The sequence below is a fragment of the Mustela nivalis genome, assembly GCF_964662115.1.
Source record: "Mustela nivalis genome assembly, chromosome: X".
Classification (NCBI taxonomy): Eukaryota; Metazoa; Chordata; class Mammalia; order Carnivora; family Mustelidae; genus Mustela; species Mustela nivalis.
Window position 1 is genome coordinate 498,345 of NC_139040.1, and position 22,221 is coordinate 520,565.

At 40.2% G+C, this 22,221-nt stretch overlaps 1 protein-coding gene across 2 annotated transcripts; it reads right to left on the minus strand.

Moving 5' to 3' along the window:
• Positions 1-1,822: 1,822 nt before the first annotated feature.
• On the minus strand, positions 1,823-22,208 carry VBP1 (VHL binding protein 1). Of its 2 annotated transcripts, XM_082716680.1 has the most exons (6): positions 21,997-22,208; positions 17,335-17,459; positions 8,885-8,951; positions 7,349-7,447; positions 4,368-4,506; positions 1,823-2,857 (listed from the first exon to the last, which is right to left on the minus strand). In XM_082716680.1, exons 1-6 carry the CDS (start codon positions 22,087-22,089, stop codon positions 2,787-2,789), a joined length of 594 nt encoding a protein of 197 aa, XP_082572806.1. In that variant the 5' UTR covers positions 22,090-22,208; the 3' UTR covers positions 1,823-2,786. The 2 variants fall into 2 exon arrangements, with proteins under 2 accessions (XP_082572806.1, XP_082572807.1); XM_082716681.1 differs by lacking the exon at positions 7,349-7,447 and having other exon boundaries at positions 21,997-22,154.
• Between the last annotated feature and the right edge of the window lie 13 nt (positions 22,209-22,221).

Here is a 22,221-nt window from a genome sequence, read left to right on the forward strand (position 1 = left end):
CACAATCCTGTATTAGTATTGAAGAGACACAGGTAAGGCTCTCAAAAGGGTACAGGATTAGAACCAATCAAGACAAACCTTTAGGAAATGGTTCAAGAAGAGCCCCTGGGTGGCTCAGTGGGTTAAGCCTCTGCCTTCGGCTCAGGTCATGATCCCAGGGTCCTGGAATCGAGTCCCGCATCGGGCTCTCCCCTCTGTGGGGAGCCTGCTTCCCTCTCTCTCTCTGCCTGCCTCTCTGCCTACTTGTGATCTCTGTCTGTCAAATCAATAAATAAAATCTTAAAAAAGACCTTATAGGTATCATTGAGGTTAGAGCAGAGCAAAGAGAGCCTTCTTCACTAAGGTTAAGGTTAGGGACTGAACTTCAGTTTACCATTTCTACCAAACTGAGCTATTAGTTATTGGTTGCTAAATAAAGGAGTGAGGAATCATGGTACGGAGGGAAGGAAATCCACCCAGGAACTGGGTCTGGGTCTCAGTCTGGCTATGTGGCCTTGGATAAGGTCCTTCCTACTGCACCCATCAATATCTGGGTGGCAGAGAAAGGCAGAGGTGGGGGGCGGGGGTGGGCTGATGAACTGTGCTCGCCATCATCCCTTGCTGGCACTACAGACAAAACTATTCTCAGCTAACCCCAGGAATAAAAATGCTAAAAATCTTGTTCCTTAATTCCACTTTTGGTAAGTCTCAGGAAAAATCCTAAATACACAAGAAAGACTCATGTAAAAATGTAAATTATGGAATTATTTGTTACTTATAATGGAGAAAAAGTTTTAAAACAACCCAAATGTCTCAAGGTGTATCATAGGTTACTACAACAGTTCACCCATTAGACTACTACTATGAAACATGTAAATGATGTTAATACAGTAGCATTACAGAATACACAAATTACATATTAAGTGAAAAAAGATAAAAATTATAAAGACAAAATGTTTAAATTCTATTTTTAAAAACCTATGCATAAAAATGAAAGGGAAGACACAGAAATGTTAAGGGGACTACAAGTGGAACTTATGTCTTTTTTCCCATTTTCTCTATTCTCTCAAATGAGCATCTGAATGGAAAAATAAATATTAGTTTCATTTCCAACATTATTATTCAGTGTCAAGTTTCATATTTAATTTTTACCCATATCCTCTCTGAGTACACTATACTAATATTAAGGATGAAAATATCATGTCAAAGTAGTATAGTTATGTTATTCTGAAACTATAAACCCTTATGAAGGAAATGATCTGGCAGAGGCAAGATTTAAATGGCTTTCTTTTATTAACAAAGTAAAAGAAAGTATTGTATGGTATTTGTTAATGTTATTAACAAAGCCTAATACCATTCCCAATACGTGCTATTTATATTTATTTATAGAATTAACTTAATTTTTGCTCTTTCATTCATATCTCTAAAGAGCTGTGTTTCTTCAAAGCAGTTCAATTTTCATGTACTTAAAGTGAGTAAATCATTCATGTCCTAATGCTGACAAGGATATTCTGTGCCAATACACTTACCTTAATGAGGTTTGGGAAAATTAGCACTTACAATACACCAAGATGTATACTAAAAACCTAAAATACTAAAATATGGGGATTTAAAATTATGAAGGAAAATGTGACTCAAGGAACTTTGGTGTCTTTAAGACTTAACTCCTCAATTATTTGCTGATCTGTATTCCTTTCAAAGAGATTCTGTGTTGTTCCTACAAACATTAAGTTCTTGGGACATACTGGTTATATGTAGAAGTAAATGAACTTTACAAATATGTGAAAAGACACATGTTAACTTTAGAAAGAATCATGTTTAAAAAGAAGGTGCCATGCCACAGTTTTAACGTCAATGTTTTAATATCATGAAATACAAGTACAAAACATTGTACGAGTATATGTTGTACTACATGGAGAAGGAATAATACATTTGTGTTTTTATCAGAATCTGTATCACCCAGTGCTAGCCACTGGACCAATGGCTTTCCACAGGGATTTTTCTACTTTTCCTATGACATTTTATCATGAGTAAAAAAAGCTCACAAATCTTTTCAACCACCGCAGATTTACATATATCTTAATATTCTTGTTCAGCTGCTTTGGAAAACAGTTCAGAAATACAAAATTGCCTAGCCAAGAGTTTTGAGTGGCTAAAGAATGTTGTTATTTCACATTGGTCAAGATCTACCTTACGTTGTCATTGCAAAGAAACTGAGCACTTGTACAGGGTAAGAAAAAGCGTGGTCTCAGTAGCCCCCCGCTGTTTAGGAGGGCAAACTACCATTTCTTGAAAAGTACAGAATATTACAATAGTTATTGGCTAAGCAGTAATTCATGAAAATCTATTTTTATAAGACAAATAACAGCAACAGAGAGCCATAAAGCCCCATATGTACTAAAGAAAACAAGTTTGGAAATACTTAAACTGTTTTTCCTACCAGTTTAACCACATCAAGTGAGAGTTTAACATCAGCCAATAAAGAAAAGTGTCCAGAATTCAGATTCCATAGCACCCCTCAGCCATTTCAGCTAAGATTTGTTTTTTTATGACAAACCAAAAAAAACCTGATGAAGGTAGCATTTACTTTGTTGGAAATGAAATTTTAAAAAAATTAAAATATTGTTAATTTCACAAAATATTTGAAACCAATTTTGTTTTTATAATAAATGATGTTTTTCATTTTAAGTTTTAATTATCATTCTTGCTGTTAAAAAAATCAAAGTCATGTCAACCTTTAGGGATAAGCTTTAGGGTACTTAAAATAACATGTTTGGAAAACTGAACCACATTTTTAATTGCCAGCATTATGCTTTGTTCTTGGTAGAATCATCTTTGTTTCTTCTTTTTACATCCCAGTTATAAACCCTGGCCATATCTGCAAGAATTGTCAAAGAAAACGCAAATGCAAATCTAAAGACAGTACATGCAATGACTAAGTTAAATACTCACTCACAGAGCGAATCAAAGAGAGAAACCATGCACACAAAATAGCAGTAACATGTGTCACGGCCATATTGTATAACAGAATTTAAGAAATTCCACCAATACAAAGTCAAGGTCTCAAATCAGTTTAGGGTTAGCAAATGTAGTCAACTATAGTGTTATACTTGACAAAATATGTGCCTGACACTGTCAAGAGTTTGAAAGACAGCCCCTTATCCATGAAATTCAAAGACTATTCAAACCATATCCTTTCAGGCAATATTTAAATCAGTGTGATGATCAGTAATTTCATCTCTTACTCTCCCTTTGGTTTAATAGGACATTCACTCAATTTCTTTCCCTTTCCACAAGCACCATCGTGTGCAGGCCCTCACACATCAACTATTTCTTTCATGGACTGGGCCTTTGGTGTTGGGTCCATAATTCTTCACCATACTCAGGTCATCTAGATTTTCTCCAATGTTATCTCCTAGAAGGTTTTTTTCCTTCTTCCAGAAGTTTAATAACTCTGTTGCCCACTCTGGATGAAGTCTCCACATTACACGTCCCATGCCAACCCCTGCTCTAGGCCTCCAACAGGCCTGTCATCCCTCACCCAAGCACTCAACGCCCGCTGCACGCACTTGAAGTGCTCCCAGTCTGGCACAGAACATGAAGTACTACATGCAAAGTGCTCAGTAAGCACAGGGAAACAACAAAACTTCCCAAGGATTTGAAAATGTTGAGAAATGATCTGATGCTTGAGCTAAAATATGAAGGAAAAAGAGTAACCCACAAAAATAGGGGGAAATCATTCCAGGTAGGAAGAACAAAGCAGAAATATAAAGGGGTGAGGAGAAGTGACTGGGGCTCTTTGGAACCCAGGATACACTGGGCAAAGGCTAGGGCAAGAAGAGGTCAGTGGCACAAAGACTGGCTTGGGAACACCTCACAGAGTGCCGCAGGCAACTGTGTAGGGCCAACGACTGCAACAGGCACCAGGAGAGACAGGTCAGAGAGGAAAGGCAAAGAGCTGGGTTTCGACTGCCTGCCCACCCTTGACCGGATCCTATACTACCTTTAAAAACACTCCAAGTCCTAACTTCTGAAAGCCTTCTTTGAACTAGTTCCAGCTCACCTCTTTCTTCCTCTAACTTTAAATTGCCTTGGCACTGCACACCTGAAACGAACTCACTTGCATTTTGCTATGAAATTATCATTTAGCTGTTTTACATGTGCAGTTCCAACACAGCTCCTTCACACTTCAAATTCAGATTAATCTAGCTACAAACTTAGTTGAGTATTAGTTCCAAAAGTGTTATTTATTACTCTCACAAAATCTGTAAGTTCAAATCAGCCTAAGAATACGGATATTCTTTTCATTAAAATAATGCAAATAATAGTGTCAAAAACATATGATCTTTTTCATTTCCTCCCTTTGATTTTAGTTAAAGAAAGGATACTGACTTCTGTGGTAGTAAACTGATCTCGAAGAAAGTCAAGGTCTTCCTCAAGAGAATCCAGATTCTTCGTGGCAGTCGATAAATTCTTCTCCAATAATGCCTGGGCTTCATCAATATCATATTCAAGCATTACATTAGCCTGAAGAAAGAAAGTCAGGACAAGTACTCAACATTTACAGAGTGCTTCACAGGTTAGAACAAGGGATGGCAAACTAGAGCCCTTGGGCCAAATCTAGCCAGCTGCCTTTTCCTGTTTTATCAGAACCCAGATACTCTCCATTTCCCCATGCTTTCACACCATAGCGGCAGAGCTGAGTAGTTGTGACAGAGACCGTGTGCTCTGCAAAACCAAAATATTTACTCTCTGACCTTTTACACAAACTTTACTGATCCTTGGGTTAAAGAATACATTTCCATACATTGTAGCATTTACTCCCCATAAGAACCCTGGTCAGTCAAGTTTTCTTCTTTGCAGGTAAGAAAATGTGGGTTCAAAGAGGCCAGGTTGCCTACACTAACAAAGATCTTAAGGAAACGGGAGAATTAAGAGAAGAACCAATGTTTAGATACCAAATCCCATCTTTCCACAACCTCCATGATGACACTAAATAGTAATGCATTTGAATCAATTTAAATAGTTAATTCTAAGCTTAATATACAGTAATTAGTTTTCAAATACATACATATGACCTAATTTGATCCAATAATGACTAACTTTAAATGTCCTCTTCCTACCTTCAGATGCTAGGGGCAAAGGCAAGGTGACTGTTGAATTCTGAAGATCTGGTGTTACTACCATCACTTAGTGATGCACGTGTTCTAGAAGCCAGGAACCAAACCTTTCCCAGCTCTGAACTCCTCCTGTCACCTGCCTTACCACTGCGCATTGCCTGAACCACTCCCCTCATCTGACAAATGGCATTTAAAAATCACTCAAAGGATCACTGTAAGGATTCAGCAAGACAGACAACATGAGAGTGGCTGGCACAAAGCAGGTGCTACATAAATACTGACTGAATAACTCAATCCATGATAGTTAGAAAACTGTAAAAAAAAAATTGAGGCAGGACAGAAAAATACTCAATGGAAAGTACGTGTCTCTTCAATACCAGACCCCAATCTCATTCCTGAGTCAACTGCCACTGTGGGTTTTGTTTTTTGTTGGTTTTTTTTTCTTTTTTTTTTTTTTTTGGTCAGAGAGAGAGAGAGCGCATGAGTCAGCATACAAGCAGGGGAAGTGGGAGAGGGAGAAGCAGGCTTGCTACTGAGCAAGGAGCCCAATCCCAGGACCCCAGGATCATAACCTGAGTCAAAGGCAGACGCTTCACCCACTGAGCCACCCAGGCGTCCCTCCATTGTTCCTTATTACTATTTTTTTTCCAGAAAATTTCTATACTTTGGTTCCTTTTAACAAAAAAAATTAGACTACATTTCCAAAGACTTCACTCATGTCAGAAAAACATCGATGGTTCACTCAGGAAGTACCCTGTGCCAAGTATTTCTCTGGCTGACTCATTCCTCAGTCTTACCTGCCTCTCTCCGATGGTCTCACAGGCATCTCAAGACTGACACGCCCAAAACACAACTCCAGGTAACCTTGCAAAGGGCCGTGTTAGTCCTCTGCCTGCAGTAACAGTTACGAATATTTTCCCTGTTGTTTGTCTTCCAACTTTGCTTATAGTTTCTGAGTTTTGTGGCCAAAACAAACCATCCTTATTCCAGGGTTATAAAACAAGTTATCTACTACTTGGCCTAAAACTTTGATGGTGTCAGTATTTCAGGCAAGTATATAATTCATTTAGAATCCATGTCTTATGAGGTAAGAAGTGGATCCCAGATGGGACTCTCATCAGAGAGCTCTCCTGTGTCCCAGGCTGGTTTACGGAATCGTCTCATCCCCACCTGCTGATGGAATGTGAGCCACTGGGTGGAGAGCTGACCCATTCACAGAACTAAAGCTACATAAGTATGGGAGTTAGGGTTACAGAACGAAATGCACAAACCCTGAAAATATTACAAAGAACAAAAATCAGGAGGAGGAACTAAGGAACAGAGTGAGTTTTGGGTTATTAATGTGCCCACCCTTTATAGCATTAGAGTGCCTCCTAGGAGTGATTCTACAAGATAACAGCAAGGAGGAAATCCTTCCAGTGAGGAGAGACTATGGGAGCTATACACTTAGCTTGCTACTTTGTATGGGAACTTGTCTGGGGTAACAAGACCAATGGACAGCTAGCTGGACAGCCAGGAATGGGTTGGATGACTGGTCAGGGGATTGAGAAGAGTAAGATAGGAAAAAGATCACAGACAAGGTCTATGACATCATCTAAAATTGAAATACATGGTTTTAAAAATGGACTCTAATCTTGAAGTTTTTGTAATAATCTTTTTCCCCTTAAGTTTTGAGAGATCTTTCCAGAACTAATAAACCCTATGGGTAAGAAACATTTATGTGAGGTTCAGCCATCCTTTCTATTTTATTTCTTTGTTTTTAAAGATTTTTTAAAAATTTATTTATTTGTCAGAGAGAGAGAGCACAAGTGGGGCAGGGCAGAGGGAGAGGGGGAAGCAGACTCCCCACTAAGCAGGAAGCCCGATGCGGGGCTCCATCCCAGGACCCTGGGATCACGACCTGAGCTGAAGGCAGAGGCTTAACAACTGAGCCACCCAGGCGCCCCCTATTTTATTTCTATTCCTCTTCCTTACGTTATATTTATGAGATGAAGCACCAGCTAAAGGGGAAGAGAGAGGACTTGTTAGTTTTGTCCTGACCGGGAGAGACAAGGACCTTTTGCAGCTCATCGGCACTCGTAATTCCAGTCGGTTTCCAATACAGAGCCCCTGAGCTCCCACCCAGTGTCCCTTCCAAAGTCCAAGGGAGATGAGTGCTTTACGCGGCTTAAGCAGCAGTGTGGTGCTGGGCAAACCACACTGGGTCACAAGTGGCAGCCACGGAAGCTGCAGCCATTTCAGCTACTTACCCCCAACCAAAGACACACTTTATCAGTAGGAGGAACGGAAGCTTTGCAATACAGGTTGTCTGCCAGTAAGAATCTGGTCTCCAGTGAACTGGTGGACTCCTTCAAACAAATGACAGTACCATAAATAGGCCAGTTTAACAGGGTTATAAAGGAGAGATCACAGAGCTGAACCTAAGTCATGTGCCAATTAGTGCAGTGGGAAAAGAAATGAAAGCCGGTGCCAGATGGCTGGGCATGGGGGGGGGGGGACACTGATTCTGGCTCAGCTACTTACTACTTGTGCAAACTTGCCATTTCACTTGACTTCTCTGGGTCTCAGGTTCCCGATTTATAAAATTAGGATAACAATAGTCCTGACACCTCTGAAGGCTGTGGAAAACAGACTTTACACAGACATACACACGTGTACACACAAAACAGTGCCTGGCACAGAGTAAGTGCTATGCAAGAGTTAGCAATTACTGGGGCACCTGGGGCGCTCAGTCAGTCAAGCATCCGAGTCTTAATTTCAGCTCAGGTCATGATCTCAGGGTTGTGAGATTGAGCCCACATCAGCTCTGCACTCAGAGTGGAGTCTGCTTGAGATTCTCTCTCTGTCCGTCCTTCCCTTTCTTCCCCACCCCTGCTCACACTCTCTCCCTCTCCCACTCTCAAAAAAAAAAAATAGTTAGCAATTATTACTTCATTAGTGCTTCACACTCAACAGACCAGTTTCCTGAAGTCTCTCAAAATTTCACCACATAAAATAATGTACTGGAAATAGTTATTCTAGTAGCCAAGTAATAAATATATATACATTTTTAAAAATATTTTATTTATCTGAGAGAAAGAAAGAGAGCATGCACAAGCTGGCGGTGTTGGGGAGAGGAAGAAGCAGACCCCCCTGCTGAGCAGGGAGCCCGATGCAGGGCTCGATCTCACAACCCAGGGGATGATGACCTGAGCCAAAGGCAGAAGCTTAACTGACTGAGCCACCCCAGCGCTCCCACTTAATCTTTTAAATACAATATGCTTATAAAATTTAATATTTACAGCCTGCTTTTATTTAATGAATATTACATTAAGACTCAGAAGGTTCTCCAATCCACTTCTGCCAGTAACTAGCTATGTGCCACTGTGAAATGAGAACCCAAAACACAATTTCTAGGACTCTTCACAGATCTGTAAGTTTTAGACTCAGTCCTTATTATTAAGCACAGTAATAACAAAAAAACCCTTGGATGCTGCTACCTCAAAATAAGACATTTTCTTTTTGTACCTAAATAATTTTCAATTGCATTTAAGTTTTACAAACACTTCATGTAAGTAAAATAATCCAAGAAGTGTAGCCCCTAAAATTAAAGTGGACTTGGGAAAAAAGCCACAAAGCTACATTTATCACAGAGGCACACTGTGACATCAGTACAGGTACAGGCGAGTTGGGAAGGCAGACTGGGTACTCTAACACCCTCAGATACCAGGGACCAGAGTCAAGGCAGATGAGTCTCTGCTGAAGTACGCCGGTTCACTCATATTTAGAAACAAAAATGTACTTACTTTTTTCTTCTGCATGTATTTTAGAATTTCTAAAGTCTGCTTAATTTCAGGAATCTGACCTTTCAGCCTGTGGATAAGAAAAAGGTTAACTTAGTATTTTGCAGGCAAGAAAAACACCAGGACACAGTCTTACTAGCTTTGCATTTTCTACCGATTTTCCTTTTGAGAACTAATAAAATCATCCATTTGTCAAAACCCACGGAATACACAACACCATAGTGAACCTTCAGGTAAGCTAAGGACCTCAGGTAATAGTAAGATATTGATATTGACTCACCATTTATTTATCTTTTAAGCAGGCTCTACACCCAATGTGGGGGTCGAACTCACGACCTTGAGAAAAAGAGTCACATGCTCCAGTGACAGAGCCAACCAGGCACCCCATGACTCATCAACTGTAACCAATGTCCCGCTCTGGTGGAGACTGCTGATAATGGGGGAGGCTCTGCATGTGCAGAGAGGACAGGAATGTATGGGAAATCTCTGTACCTTCTGCTTAACTGTGCTATCAACATAAAAGTGTTCTAACAACTCTAGTTGTTCTAACAACTAACAACTATAACAAATTATTCTTGAAAAGCTAACAACTGATTCCAAAGGGACATCAACCTTACTGACAAGAAAATAAGAGACAAAACACACTGAAAACACTGAAAGTTACTTAGAAGAAAGGATGAAATATTTTTTATTTTGTTGACACTGAGGTTTACCTCTTTAGGATGGTGACTAAAAGTTGCCCAAGGCTATAATGTGCTGTGCATGGAGAAACGTGCAAACTGGGGTCGCCTGGGTGGCTCAGTCGGTTGAGCGTCCACCTTGAGCTCAGGTCATGATCTCAGGGTCCTGGGATCGAGTCCCGCATCTGGCTCCCTGCTCAGCAGGGAGCCTGCTTCCCCCTCTCCTGCTCATCCTGCTGTGTTTTCTCTCACCCTCCATCAAATAAATAAAATCTTGAAAGAAAGAAAGGGGGAAGGAAGGAAAGACAGACAGACACACATGCAAACTAGCTGCGGGGGCACTGTCAAATCACAAGGGACTTTGTAATACGACAAACTAAGGACACAAAAACAAAGCTATGGTTCTTTCAGAATACATTTAACTAAATATGACTGGAAATTGGTATGCTAACAAAATTTAAATGTGATAATGAAAATGTACTTATTATAGAAGTGTTGAATCACCATATTGCATACCTAAAATGAATATAATAACACTGCATATGTTACTATATTATGTTATGTTAATATATTATGCTAATATGTTAATATAATACTGAATATGTTAATATATATACTGGAATTTAAATAAAAACTTGATAAACAAAAAACAAATAAAATACACTCATTGTATCATACAAAGGAAGTCACAGCATGCATGAAGGAGACTAGAAGGGCAAACTTTACCATTCCCTGTGCTACTGACCTGGCAGGAAGTATGTTAGATGAGCCTGCTACTTAAAAAAATACTACCACTATCTGGAAATAAAGTCCAGTGAATAATCTAGAAACACATTTACTGTTCATTTTAGTTCATTTGAAGGCTAATGCTCTGTGAGCTCTTTACAAGTTCAATATGGATGTTGTAGATCTTCCAAATCTGCTTACTTTTGTATTACATGTTGATATAAGTAAATGCTAAAAAGATATATTTATTTGTAAGATATCTGATATGCATACAACATAAGGAGAATGTTCAAAAAAAGGGTTTTGGTCATGTCCATGATTTCTATGATAACTTTTGTACGTATAACATTACATATAACACATAAATTACGAAGCCTATTAATAAATCAAGCAGCTGCAACCCCCGTCAACTTAGGTCACCAAGGTCGCCAAGTATGTCCAAGCGGTATATCCCTCCCCACTTTGCTCTACCCCAAGAGACAGCAGCTCTCCTGTGTGCTTACAGCCCCTTTTCTTCTTTTTCCAATAACTTCGTCACATTCATTCATATTCCCAAACAATATATTCTTTGCTGAATTCCTGGCTTAATACAAACAATCAAGTGTTGAATGCATTTTACTCAGGTTAGCTTAACTCAATTACGTTCCTAAACTTGTTCATTCGTTTTCACTGCTGTGTAATATTCAGTTATGAATATAGCACAACTTCTTTATCTACTCTCCTGCCAATGGACACTCGGGTCACTTCTAGGTCTTTGTTATCATAAAAGCAGTGGAAATCTCTAGGTTCTAGGAGTGGGTAGGAGAGTAAGAAGGGAGATAGCATCTTAGAAGGGAAGCAGATCAAATCTTCAAAAGGAGAGCACAGTTAAAGGAAAACTTTCTAGATGTTTTTTCCTCCCTCTAAATTGCCCGGGGTGAATCACCTTACCTTCTCCCTCACTGCTACAGGGTGGAAAAATGGTAGACTTGACCAGAAGCAGAGAGGTCAGGTTCAGCTGAGCTCCAGCAGTCCCCCTCTACGCCCACTCCTACTCCCAGGAGTGAAGACAGTGAAGACTGGGGGCTCAGGTCATGATCTTGGGAGTCCTAGGATCAAGCCCCATGTCAGGTTCCCTGCTCCATGGGAAGCCTGCTTCTCCCTCTCCCACTGCCCTTGCTTGTGTTCTCTCTCTCTCTGTCAAATAAATAAATAAAATCTTTGGGGCGCCTGGGTGGCTCAGTGGGTTAAGCCTCTGCCTTGAGCTCAGGTCATGATCTCAGGGTCCTGGGATCGAGCCCTGCATTGGGCTCTCTGCTCTGCGGGGAGCCTGCTTCTTCCTCTCTCTCTCTCTCTCTCTGCCTGCCTCTCTGCCTACTTGTGATCTCTGTCAAATAAGTAAATAGAAATCTTTAAAAAAAAATAAAAGACATACAACCCAGGTGTTGAGGAGATTATAAGACAATTACAAAATACTAAAGAACTTTTACACAGCTGAAGGTAAAGTTAAAGGCAAATGAAAGGTTGCAAGGAAAAACTTAACAGGATATGTAAAAGAAAAAGGTTAGTATCCAAACTCCACAGAACCACCTGCTGTGGAACAACTCGATTATGCACAAAAATAGTTTTCATTGCATAGCTGACATCTCAGAGGTAAGGAAGTTCCAGGAAAAATTAAAGGACTAAAAAACTGGAAAAGGCTTTGAGTTGAGCAGTGAGAACTAGAGAAAAGTAAGCATCATGAGTTAGGTGCTGCTATCAGCTACAGACCCAAGTCTGTGTCCCTGCGTCGGAGCTCAGTGGGGAAGCTCACATATTAAGAGCCAAAACAGGAAAAGGCTGGTACAGTAGCACTCCTGGCAAAAGCAAAATCCTCCATGCATGAAGGCAAACCACACAGTTATCCATAGTTACAGGAAGCTGACATGTAGTTGGTTAAGAAAGAAGAAAAATATCCACACATAGACAAATTACAGTGAAATGAAACAAAAGAGATTATCATCGTGAAAGTATCCAAAAAGAAAAATCAGTTGATCTAAAAAGACAGGCTAGATTTAAAACAATAACCTTATGTTATTTACATGGAACACCCTTATATATAAATAATAAACAGGTTGAAAGTAAAGGGATTGGAAAAGATGAATCAAGAAAATGTTGACCAAAAGAAAGCCGGGGTAGCTAAAAGTATCCAACAAAACAGACTTTAAAACACTAAGCATTATCTTATATAGGGTTAAGTTCACCAACACACAATAATTCTCAAATTGCATGTGACTAATAATATAGACTAAAACGTTTTTCCAAAGGGATAAAGATTGTTTCAGGGTAAGACGGCAGAGCAGCACTCCCACTCTGGCCTCCCTAGCAGTCAGAGCGCACAAACACACCTCCTTTGCTGAGGACAGAGCAGCAACTCTCTCTCTGAGCAGAGAGCAGCTGAACGTGGCAGAACTACAGGGCTGACTCCAGCAAGAGAAGAAACTGAAAGGGGGACTGAGCAGGGATTGCTTCTCTTTAGAGAAGTGTAACAGACTTAATCATAAATAAAAAAATAACTGAATCAGAGCATCATTTTGCAATGCACAGTTAACGGATCTAGACACGGAGCACCATAAAAACAGACAACTAGATACTATCTACTTCTTAACGGAAAAATGATACACGAACCTATGAAGCAGTGTTGTCACCAAGACCCTGAATATGACCAAGACTGCAGATTGAATGACCAATTTACAGTATTAAGAAGACAAAGAAACATGACTGAAAATTTCGCAATTGCTTCGAAATTTAGCAACACAGTTCTGAATAACTCATGGATTAAAGATCTAAATGTGAAAGATAAAGCAATAAACCTTTGAGAATAAAATACTAAGAGAGTATCTTCAAGAACTTGGGGTAGGAAAGTATTTCTTAAACAGGAGGAAACAGACTGTTAAATTGGACCACATGAAACTTAAATGCTGTTGAAACAAACAGTGCTTTGCAGTACATCCACTAAAAAAAAAAAAGAGAAAATTCAAAGCTCACACATACCATACACAAAAATAAACTTCTGGATTAAGAAGTTAAATGTGAGGGATGCCTGGGTGGCTCAGTCAGTTAAGCCTCTGACTCTAGACTTTGGCTCAGGTCATAATCTCAGGGTCATGAGACAAAGCCCCATGTCAGGCTCCACGCAGAATGTGGAGCCTGCATAAGATTCTCTCACCCTCTCTACCCCTCCCTACCAACACAAATAAATTTAAAAATAAGAAGTTAGGGACGCCTGGGTGGCTCAGTTGGTTAAGCAGCTGCCTTCGGCTCAGGTCATGATCCCAGCGTCCTGGGATCGAGTCCCACATCGGGCTCCTTGCTCCGCAGGGAGCCTGCTTCTCCCTCTACCTCTGCCTGCCATTCTGTCTGCCTGTGCTTGCTCTCTCCCCTTCTCTCTCTGATAAATAAATAAAATCTTGAAAAAAAATAAGAAGTTAAATGTGAAAGCAAAACTTTAAAACTTTTAGAAGAAAACAGAGAAGTCTGTGTTTTTGAATGGGAAATATACGGTAGGATTTCTTAAATGAGATGCAAAAAGCTATTAAGGGAAATTTTAACCAAAAACATTTAAATTAAGAACTACTCATCAAAAAAAACCATAAAGAAAGGAAAAAGATAAATTACAAAAGAACAATTTCTCATCCATGTAACTTAGAAGGATTAGCATCCAATATACAGCTGACCTTTAACAATGTGGGGGCTCCTGCACCGATGCCCTGTGCAGCTGTAAATCCATGTATAATTTTTGAGTCTCCCAAATAGCCTAGTGCTAACTGGAAGCCTTGTAGATAATAAAAGCAGTCAATAAACATATATTTTATACGTTATAATATGTTTTATGTATTATATACTGTACCCTTACAATAATACCTAACATCTTCTTATTTTTTTCCAGTATCTCAAGGCTATGCAGCCCATTTGAAGTTTTTTCAAACTGTCAAATAATCTTCCAAAAATGTTTCCAATATATATATTGAAAAAAATCCAGGTGTAAGTGGACCTGTGTTTAAACCTGTGTTTGAACAATCTATGTTGTTCAAGGGCTGATGCACAAAGAACTCCTACAAATAAAAAAAGACAACCAACACACTACTGAAATGGGTAAAGCTCTTCAGAAAGCTTTCCATATTTACTAGCTCCAATATCATTCCCTTCTAAACCACTGGACCAAAAACGTTCCCATCCGCAACACTAATGACTTCCACTTTGCTAAGTCCAACTCAGTCTTCAGTCCTTACCCTACTTGACACAGGTGATCATTCCCTTCTCTGTAACATGTTTTCTTGCCTTAGCTTCCAAAGTAAACTCTCCGGGTTTTCCTGACCCCACAGGCAGCTTTTCAGTGTTTTTACAAGTTATCCCTCTTCTCCCTAACGTCTGACTGTTCAAATACCCAGATCTTTGATCTCTCCTTCACCTACATGCACTCTTTTGGTGATGGAGCTCATTTGGTCCCATAGCTTTAAACTACTCCCAAATTTGTATCTCCAGCCCAGATTGCTCCCAAAATTCAGACTCCCGAATTTAATTGCCTGTTTTAACATCTATGTACTTGGATATCCAAAAACGTATATCAAATGTGTCCAGAATTGAATTCCTGATCTTCATCCAAACCTGCTTCACCCGGTCTTCTCCATGTGCGACGACAGTAACTCCTCCAAGTTGCTCTGACCTGGGAGCCATCCTCCATGTGTCCCTCCACATCTCACCTCTAATCCACCAGACCATGCTCATTCCAACCTCAAAGTAAATTCAGAATATGCTTCTTTACCACCACCTCTATCACCTTACCTAGACTAACGAAAGGGACTACTAGCTGACCTCCTTGTTTCTGCCCTTCTCAGGAGTATGATCACCTAGCAACCCGAGGGAGTCATACGCTAATAGGGAAAAATCAGACCACACTCCTTTCCTCAAAACCCTCAGCAGCTAACCCTAACCCTCCAATACTCCACACCCTCTTATTTCCTTTCTTATTTCCATATCATTTATCACCTTCTAACCTACTCTATAACCTAGTTCTGTTTTCTGGCTAGAATGTCAGCTCCATGAGGACTGATATATCCTAAGTACTTAAAATGATGCCAAGCACATATTAGGTGCACAATAAATATTAATTCTATTGAATTGTGTGTTTACTATCCAGACTCCACTGGACTGCAACCTTTCCAAGGGCAGGGACTGCCTGTTTTGTTCACTGATATACCCCAAGTGCACCTGATTAGGAAGGCTACGGGTACACAGCGCAATTTTTATCCCTCACATCCAGGCCTAGAGCATATGTAAACCTGGACTGAGTACCCTACTATACCAAAGTACTAGAGTGAGCAGTCTAACTCCTCCTCTTTCCCAGGGCTTGGTCCTGAGGCCCATCTCTTCACTATTTACAACCTCCCTGTGGGTGATCTGAAATCTAATGACTTAATTCTTCTTTTTAAAATGAAAATAAACTTGTATTACAAAAGCAGTATGTGACTACTGGAGAAATTTAGCAATACAGATAACCAGATTTTTTAAAGTATCATGTTCCCACCACCTAAAGATTACCACTATTAATACACCACTAGTGTAGCTTCTTCCAGAAATTTGTGTATGTGTACATTTTTTCCAAAATGAGAGCATATCCTTCATAGTGTTTTCTATCCTGCTTTTTTTGTTTATGTCGATGACTTTTCATCTAATACCCAGCCCTTATTCAAATTTCCTTGTCACCAAATCAAATGAGAAAATGTATCTGAATACAAACTTTTGTACTTTTATATGAATGGCACGTTATGGCCAGATGATCCTTCCTTGAACTCACAACCCGCCATCAAACTTCTACAAAGCCGTACGCTCCCCCTGGAAGCTTCTCCTGAGTCTCCTTGTCGCCCTCCAGATCACACCTTTCCCTGTGCTAACTCACTGCTTTGTATTAAAGTATCTCAACTGCTATACTTTATTTGCTTATCTTATTTACATACCTATCATGCCCCTAGACTGTGTCCCTGTTGAGAGCACACAAAACAGTACCTAACTGACATAAGAATATCTAATGAATATCTAACTGACATAAGAATGCTGCCATATGTGCATAGCAGATAGCCCCAAGTATTTACTGCAGTGAACTGACTTTATAATCTACTATAAAAGTATAGGGAAATAAACAATTGAGAGCAAGGATGCATTTGTCCTATTCCCATTTTCTGTGAACTCTAGGGAAAGTCATAACCTCTATGGATCTCACATCTCAATGGCAAAATAAGAAGGATGAACTAGAAATCTAAGATGTTATAACCCTAGATGCTTTGGAATAAGGTCTTCAATATTCATTCTGTTATGTTTTCAAAACCATCTTTAGACTAATAATACCAATTGCTGGCGAGGATGTGAGCCACTGGAACAACTGGAACTCCATACGCTGCTGGTGGGAATGAAATATGGTACAGCCGCTCTGGAGGACTTACGTCAGTTCTCTCGTAACACTGAACATTACACTTACTATACGAGTCAGCAATTCTACTCCAAGGTGATTACCCAGGAGAAATGAAAACAAACACCCACAGAAAGACTTCAATCAAACAAGGAAACAACCTAAATGTCCACTGACAGGCAAACAGGTAAAAACTGGAGCAAGATTCAAGCACTGAAAAGAAACTAATTTACTGATACACACAAAACCATGGGTGACTCTCAAAAGCATTGTGCTATGTGTAAGAAGCCTGACTTAAAACAGTAGTTACTACATGCTTTCATTTAAATGAAGTTCAAGAACAGACAAAACAAATTTATGGTGAAAACAATCAGAATAGTGGTTGTCTCTGTGACTGGGCAGAGTTGGCCAGAAAGGGGTGACACGGAACTTCCTGCGGTTACGGAATATTCCACATACCGATCTGGGCGGTGGTTACAGAAGTGAATATATCTGTGAAAATTCATTAAACTGAATATTCAACAACTGGACATTTTATTATATGTAAATTATGTCTTGATTTTTAAAGTTTAAGCCATACAAGATTAACAACAAAAAAACAACTTGTAAATTTTTTCACTTACCTCCTTTTCTTTTGAGCAAGATTGAGTTCCATAAACTTATACTTCTGGTACTGTTCATCCAACTTCTTTAGCACTGTATCTGCAGTCTCATTCCCAGGCTGTTTCATGAAGGAATCTACATCTTCCTTTAGTATCAAAAATAACACATGACAAATTTTAAACTTTTTTTTTAAAGTCTTTAAACCCTGAGATCGTGATCTGAGCCAAAACCAAGAGTTGGTCATTTAACCAAATGAGCCACTCGGGTGCCCCCAAATTTTAGAATTCATACCTCTTATCTGATTTTTGACTGCTTCAACTTCAAAACATACAAAAAATAAAGCTTTTTTCCAAAAGATTGTTTTTAACTAAAATGTAGTTATAAAAAGTTCAAGACCATTTCAGACAGTGCACATACATTATATAGCTAATTAATTCTTCCCCCAGCTTCCTCTTTTTATTTTTATTTATACATACAGAAAGTTAGATGACCTTACCTGCTTTATGCACCCCCCGGGTGGCCCTAGTAGTAAATATGAAAATTACCAACAATCAAACACATTGCCTAGTCATGTAGCCTGGTCACAAAATGACTCCACGGAATGTATGCCAAAAGTATCAACTAAGTTTTTTAAGATTTATTTATTTATTTATTTATTTGACAGAGAGAGAGAGAGAGAAAGATCACAAGTAGGTAGAGAGTGAGGGGGTCGCAGGCCCCCCTGCCGAGAGTCTGATGTGGGGCTCAATCCCAGGACCCCGAGACCATGACCCGAGCTGAAGGCAGAGGTCCAACCCACAGAACCACCCAGGCACCCCTCGACTAAAATTCTTAATGCAAGTTCTACCATAGAAATCATGCTAAATACAGGCACTAGGTTCCTGAGGCAAGCCACAAATACCTTCTTAAGAATCAACTGGTGGAATAAAGTAAACCTAAAAGGCAAGCAGAACAATCTTTCATAAAAGGAATAACTAAGCAAAAGACAAGTAGTAAAACTCAACAGCATTTTAAATATATATTACATACTGGTCCTTGAAGAAAAGCTAGTTAATTAGATAAGGATCAGGAACTAGATGAAAATATATGGAAACTTAAAGGCAATCCGATGGGATCTTTCCAGCACTTTAAAGAACGTTATTTCTTCATTTTAAGTTGAATTCAATTACCTTCCAGTTTCTGAGTCATTATTCTTATCCATACTTACTAGCTGTAAGGGAGTATTTTAGCCAAAACAAGATAAGAAGGAAAAGAAAAATAGCAGCAAGGGAATGCAAACTATGAAGCCATCAAGCCAGAGATATAGTAAAAGAAACTGGAAAGGTGAGGCTGGGGACAATGGCTGAAGTCTGCATGTATAATGGAGACGCCTTCTTCCTAGAAGGGTCACTGCAGGAAAAGAGGTAGAAGTTGAAGTCTCTATCATCAGCTGATAGATATTGCTGGGAGCTTAGAGTCTATCGAGCCGAATTAACTACAGCAGCACAAAATTGTGGCTACGAGACAGGGCTTGCCTGGCTTGAATCCTGGCTTCACCACATACTAGATGTGTTCACTTTGGAGAAGCTACTCAACCTCTCTTTGCCTCAAGTTTCTTGTCTGTAAAATGAAAATACCTTTCCCTCACAGGGAATTAAATGAGTTAGCATCTGTAAAATCCTTCAAAGAATACATGAGAGCTATTAATTGCTCAACAAACATTAGCTATGTCTATAATACAATGTGTTGAGGGAAAAGATGAAAGCGCCAAGAATTCTGTCTTGGGGCAGTGGTCAAGAAAAATGACAGGGAGAGACGCTTGGGTGGCTCGACTCGTTAAGCGTCCAACTCTTCATTTTTGCTCAGATCATGATTTTAGGACCAAGTCCTACATTAGGTGCTGTGCTCAGCAGGGTTAGGGACCTAACCAGACTAGCTCTCTAACCTGGTTTGCTTGTCCCTCTCCCTCTGCTCTCACCCCACCTTGTGAGCTCTCTGTCTTTATCTCTAAAATAAATATATAAACCCTTTTTTGAAAAAACAAAACTACAGGGAGGTCATAGGTGAACTAGATGTTGAGAGATTAAGACAGGACATCAGCAACTGGGCAAGGGGGAAAGGACAGTTCAAGCAGAGAAAGAAAACCAAGTATGGCACCAGTGGAAATGGAGGAAAGGATGAGGTTTGACTCTTAACCAGTACAGCATAGGGCCTCCTATATCAGAGAAACTAATACATATTAAGCATCCACTTGTTATACTGAAAGCACATACCGCTTCTCACAGCAACTCTCTAAACATTGCTATTCCTGTTTCAGCAAAAGTAACTGAGATTCAAGGTGGTAAAAATACTATGCTCAAGATGAAGCAGCAATTGCAAAGCAGAGGCAGGGTTCAAACCCCGGCTGCTTAGAAGCCAGTGTTCTTTCTACAACACCATGTTATTAAAATACTTACATAAAATTTGGCTTGCCTATATATTATATTCTACTGGTAGAGATTTTAAAGTCTAGTAAAATATCCCATAGCAATTTTAGGGAGGAAAGGTATTTTAAGATAGACTTTTTAAAACCTCAGATAAAGTGTATCCTCCTGAATGAGATTTTTGAAGCCATCTCTAGTTGAGGACCAAGAACGTACTATTTAAGGCACTAAGAAAATTGAATTCAACATCTAGTTATGAGCTTATACTTATGTGTCAGGTGCTGTGCGAGGACCAGGAGAAATGACCCTGAGCCCCGATGACTATCTCACTTTCCTCCCACTAGGAGAGCATGTAAATAGCAGCTCTGGTACTCTACAGATTGCCCAAGTTCAAATCCTGGATAAAATGCTTATACATTATATGACTTGGGGCCAAGTGACTCAAGTAACTCAGTTTCATCTACAAAGTGGGAATAATAATACCTACCTCCTAGAGTTCTGTAAAAGCAGTAAGAAAGTGTCTGGCAATCAGCAAATTCTGTCTCATTACCATTAGTTGGGAAATGAATGTAAAGAAATAAATGGCACTGCTCAGAGACAAAAAAATTAGAAAAAAAAAAAACCTACAAAATTGAATCAGCAAATGCAAATATGCAATATATGCAATACAGAGTGTATATAAAAATGGTGTAAATAGGGGCGCTTGGGTGGCTCAGTGGGTTAAGCCTATGCCTCCGGCTCAGGTCGTGATCTCAGGGTCCTGGGATCAAGCCCCACATTGGGTTTTCTGCTCAGTGGGGAGCCTGCTTGCTCCTCTCTGCCTCCCTCTCTGCTTACTTCTTGTGAGTGCTGTCAAATAAATAAATAAATAAATAAATAATCTTAAAAACAAAGAAAGAAACTAATGTTATTTAAGTGTTGAATTATTATACTGCACACCTGAAACTAATGGAATACTGTATGTTAACGCTACTGGAATTTAAATTTTGTTTATTTATTTGACAGACAGACATTATTAATGTTATTAATAATCCCATTGTTCACAGCTTAACAATAAACATATTTTTAAGGATAACAATATAATGCCACATATATAAACAAAAAAACATTCTTGGGAGCCTGGGTGGCTCAGATGGTTAAAGCCTCTGCCTTCGGCTCAGGTCATGATCTCAGGGTCCTGGGATCGAGCCCCGCATCGGGCTCTCTGCTCAGCGGGGAGCCTGCTTCCTCCTCTCTCTCTCTGCCTGCCTCTCTGCCTACTTGTGATCTCTGTCTGTCAAGTAAATAAATAAAATATTTTAAAAAATGGTCTAAAGAATGAATAAAAGAAATGGTTATTTTGAATGAAAATGAACAAAAGGTGGAGAAAGCAATACAGGCACAAACGAAAAGGTCAAGAAAATTCCGCTGAGACTTGTCAGAACTGAGTGAGGAAAGATCGATGATACTGAAGACCAGTCGTGTTTTTTGTGATACTGTACTGGTTAGAACTCAGACCTCACCCTTTGTTTTCTTGCATTATTCAAACAATTTTTAAATATTATTTCTAGAATATGTTAATGAAAGGACAGTGTTTGATTGGATTTGGGACGGATTTCCCCTCTTCTGTGAAATTGCATTCCCTACCTCCTCTCTACTCCGCACGATGCACTGTCTATTAAATTGTTAGAATGATGTACGTAAAACCAAATACGATTATATCGTGCCTTTATTTAGACATCTTCTAATGACAGCCCGTTACCTATTGAATAAAGCCGGCACACTCTGGACTCTACCCTCTACCTTCCCATCAGTCTCTTCTTCCATTCCTGCCAAGAAAAGACCACTGCATTGCTTCACCAGACGAGGTGTAATTTCCTATTTTCACAGCTGAGCACCAGGTGTTCTGACTACTCACTGTACCCTAAGTCACCATACAACCGTCGGTCGTTCCGGCATCTAGGCTGAGTCTGTCTCCCGGCTTCTCACCGCCTCCCCCTCTCCCCGACAAGCAGCACAAGGTGAAACCCGGCACCTGGAGGGAGCCCCCTCAGACCGCCCCGCCCCGCTCCACGGTCCTCACGCCCCGCACACCCTTCTCTTCGCGCACCGCGTTTCCCCCGAGGTGGGGGATACCAGCCGTTCAGTTCGTCTAGGCGTAGAGGGGAGAGCTGGCAAGTGCTCTCTCCCATGTCCATTAGCTCAACTCTTCCCCCAAAGTCGAGGCCGCGGTAAAGCCAGGAAAGAAAGGGGTAGCCCGTGGCCTAACGCCAACATGCCGAAGGTCGGCGTGGCTCTTACCACAAACACGGCCTCAGGAATCCCGAGGTGGAGCCGCCGCCCATTCCCTGCGGCCGCTTCTCCTAATGTACAGCCATCCTTCGCGGCCGCCATCTTGGAGAAGCGTGCGCGCGACTAACTGCCTCTCGAGCCGCCAACCGCTGGTGGTCCCTGATTGGCTCGCTCACAGCTGCAGGCTCGCCACCGCCGCCCCGCCCCCCCACCTCCTTGTGAGTCTGCGCGTTC

Coding starts and splice junctions, on each gene's coding strand:
- VBP1 (XM_082716680.1), bottom strand. CDS start 22,089: ATGGCGGCCGCGAAGGATGGCTGTACATTAGGAGAAGCGGCCGCAGGG. Junction 8,952..17,334: donor CTTGCTCAAAAGAAAAGGAG/GTAAGTGAAAAA, acceptor TCTTATCCACAG/GCTGAAAGGTCAGATTCCTG. Junction 2,858..4,367: donor GTTTACTACCACAGAAGTCA/GTATCCTTTCTT, acceptor CAATTCTTGCAG/ATATGGCCAGGGTTTATAAC.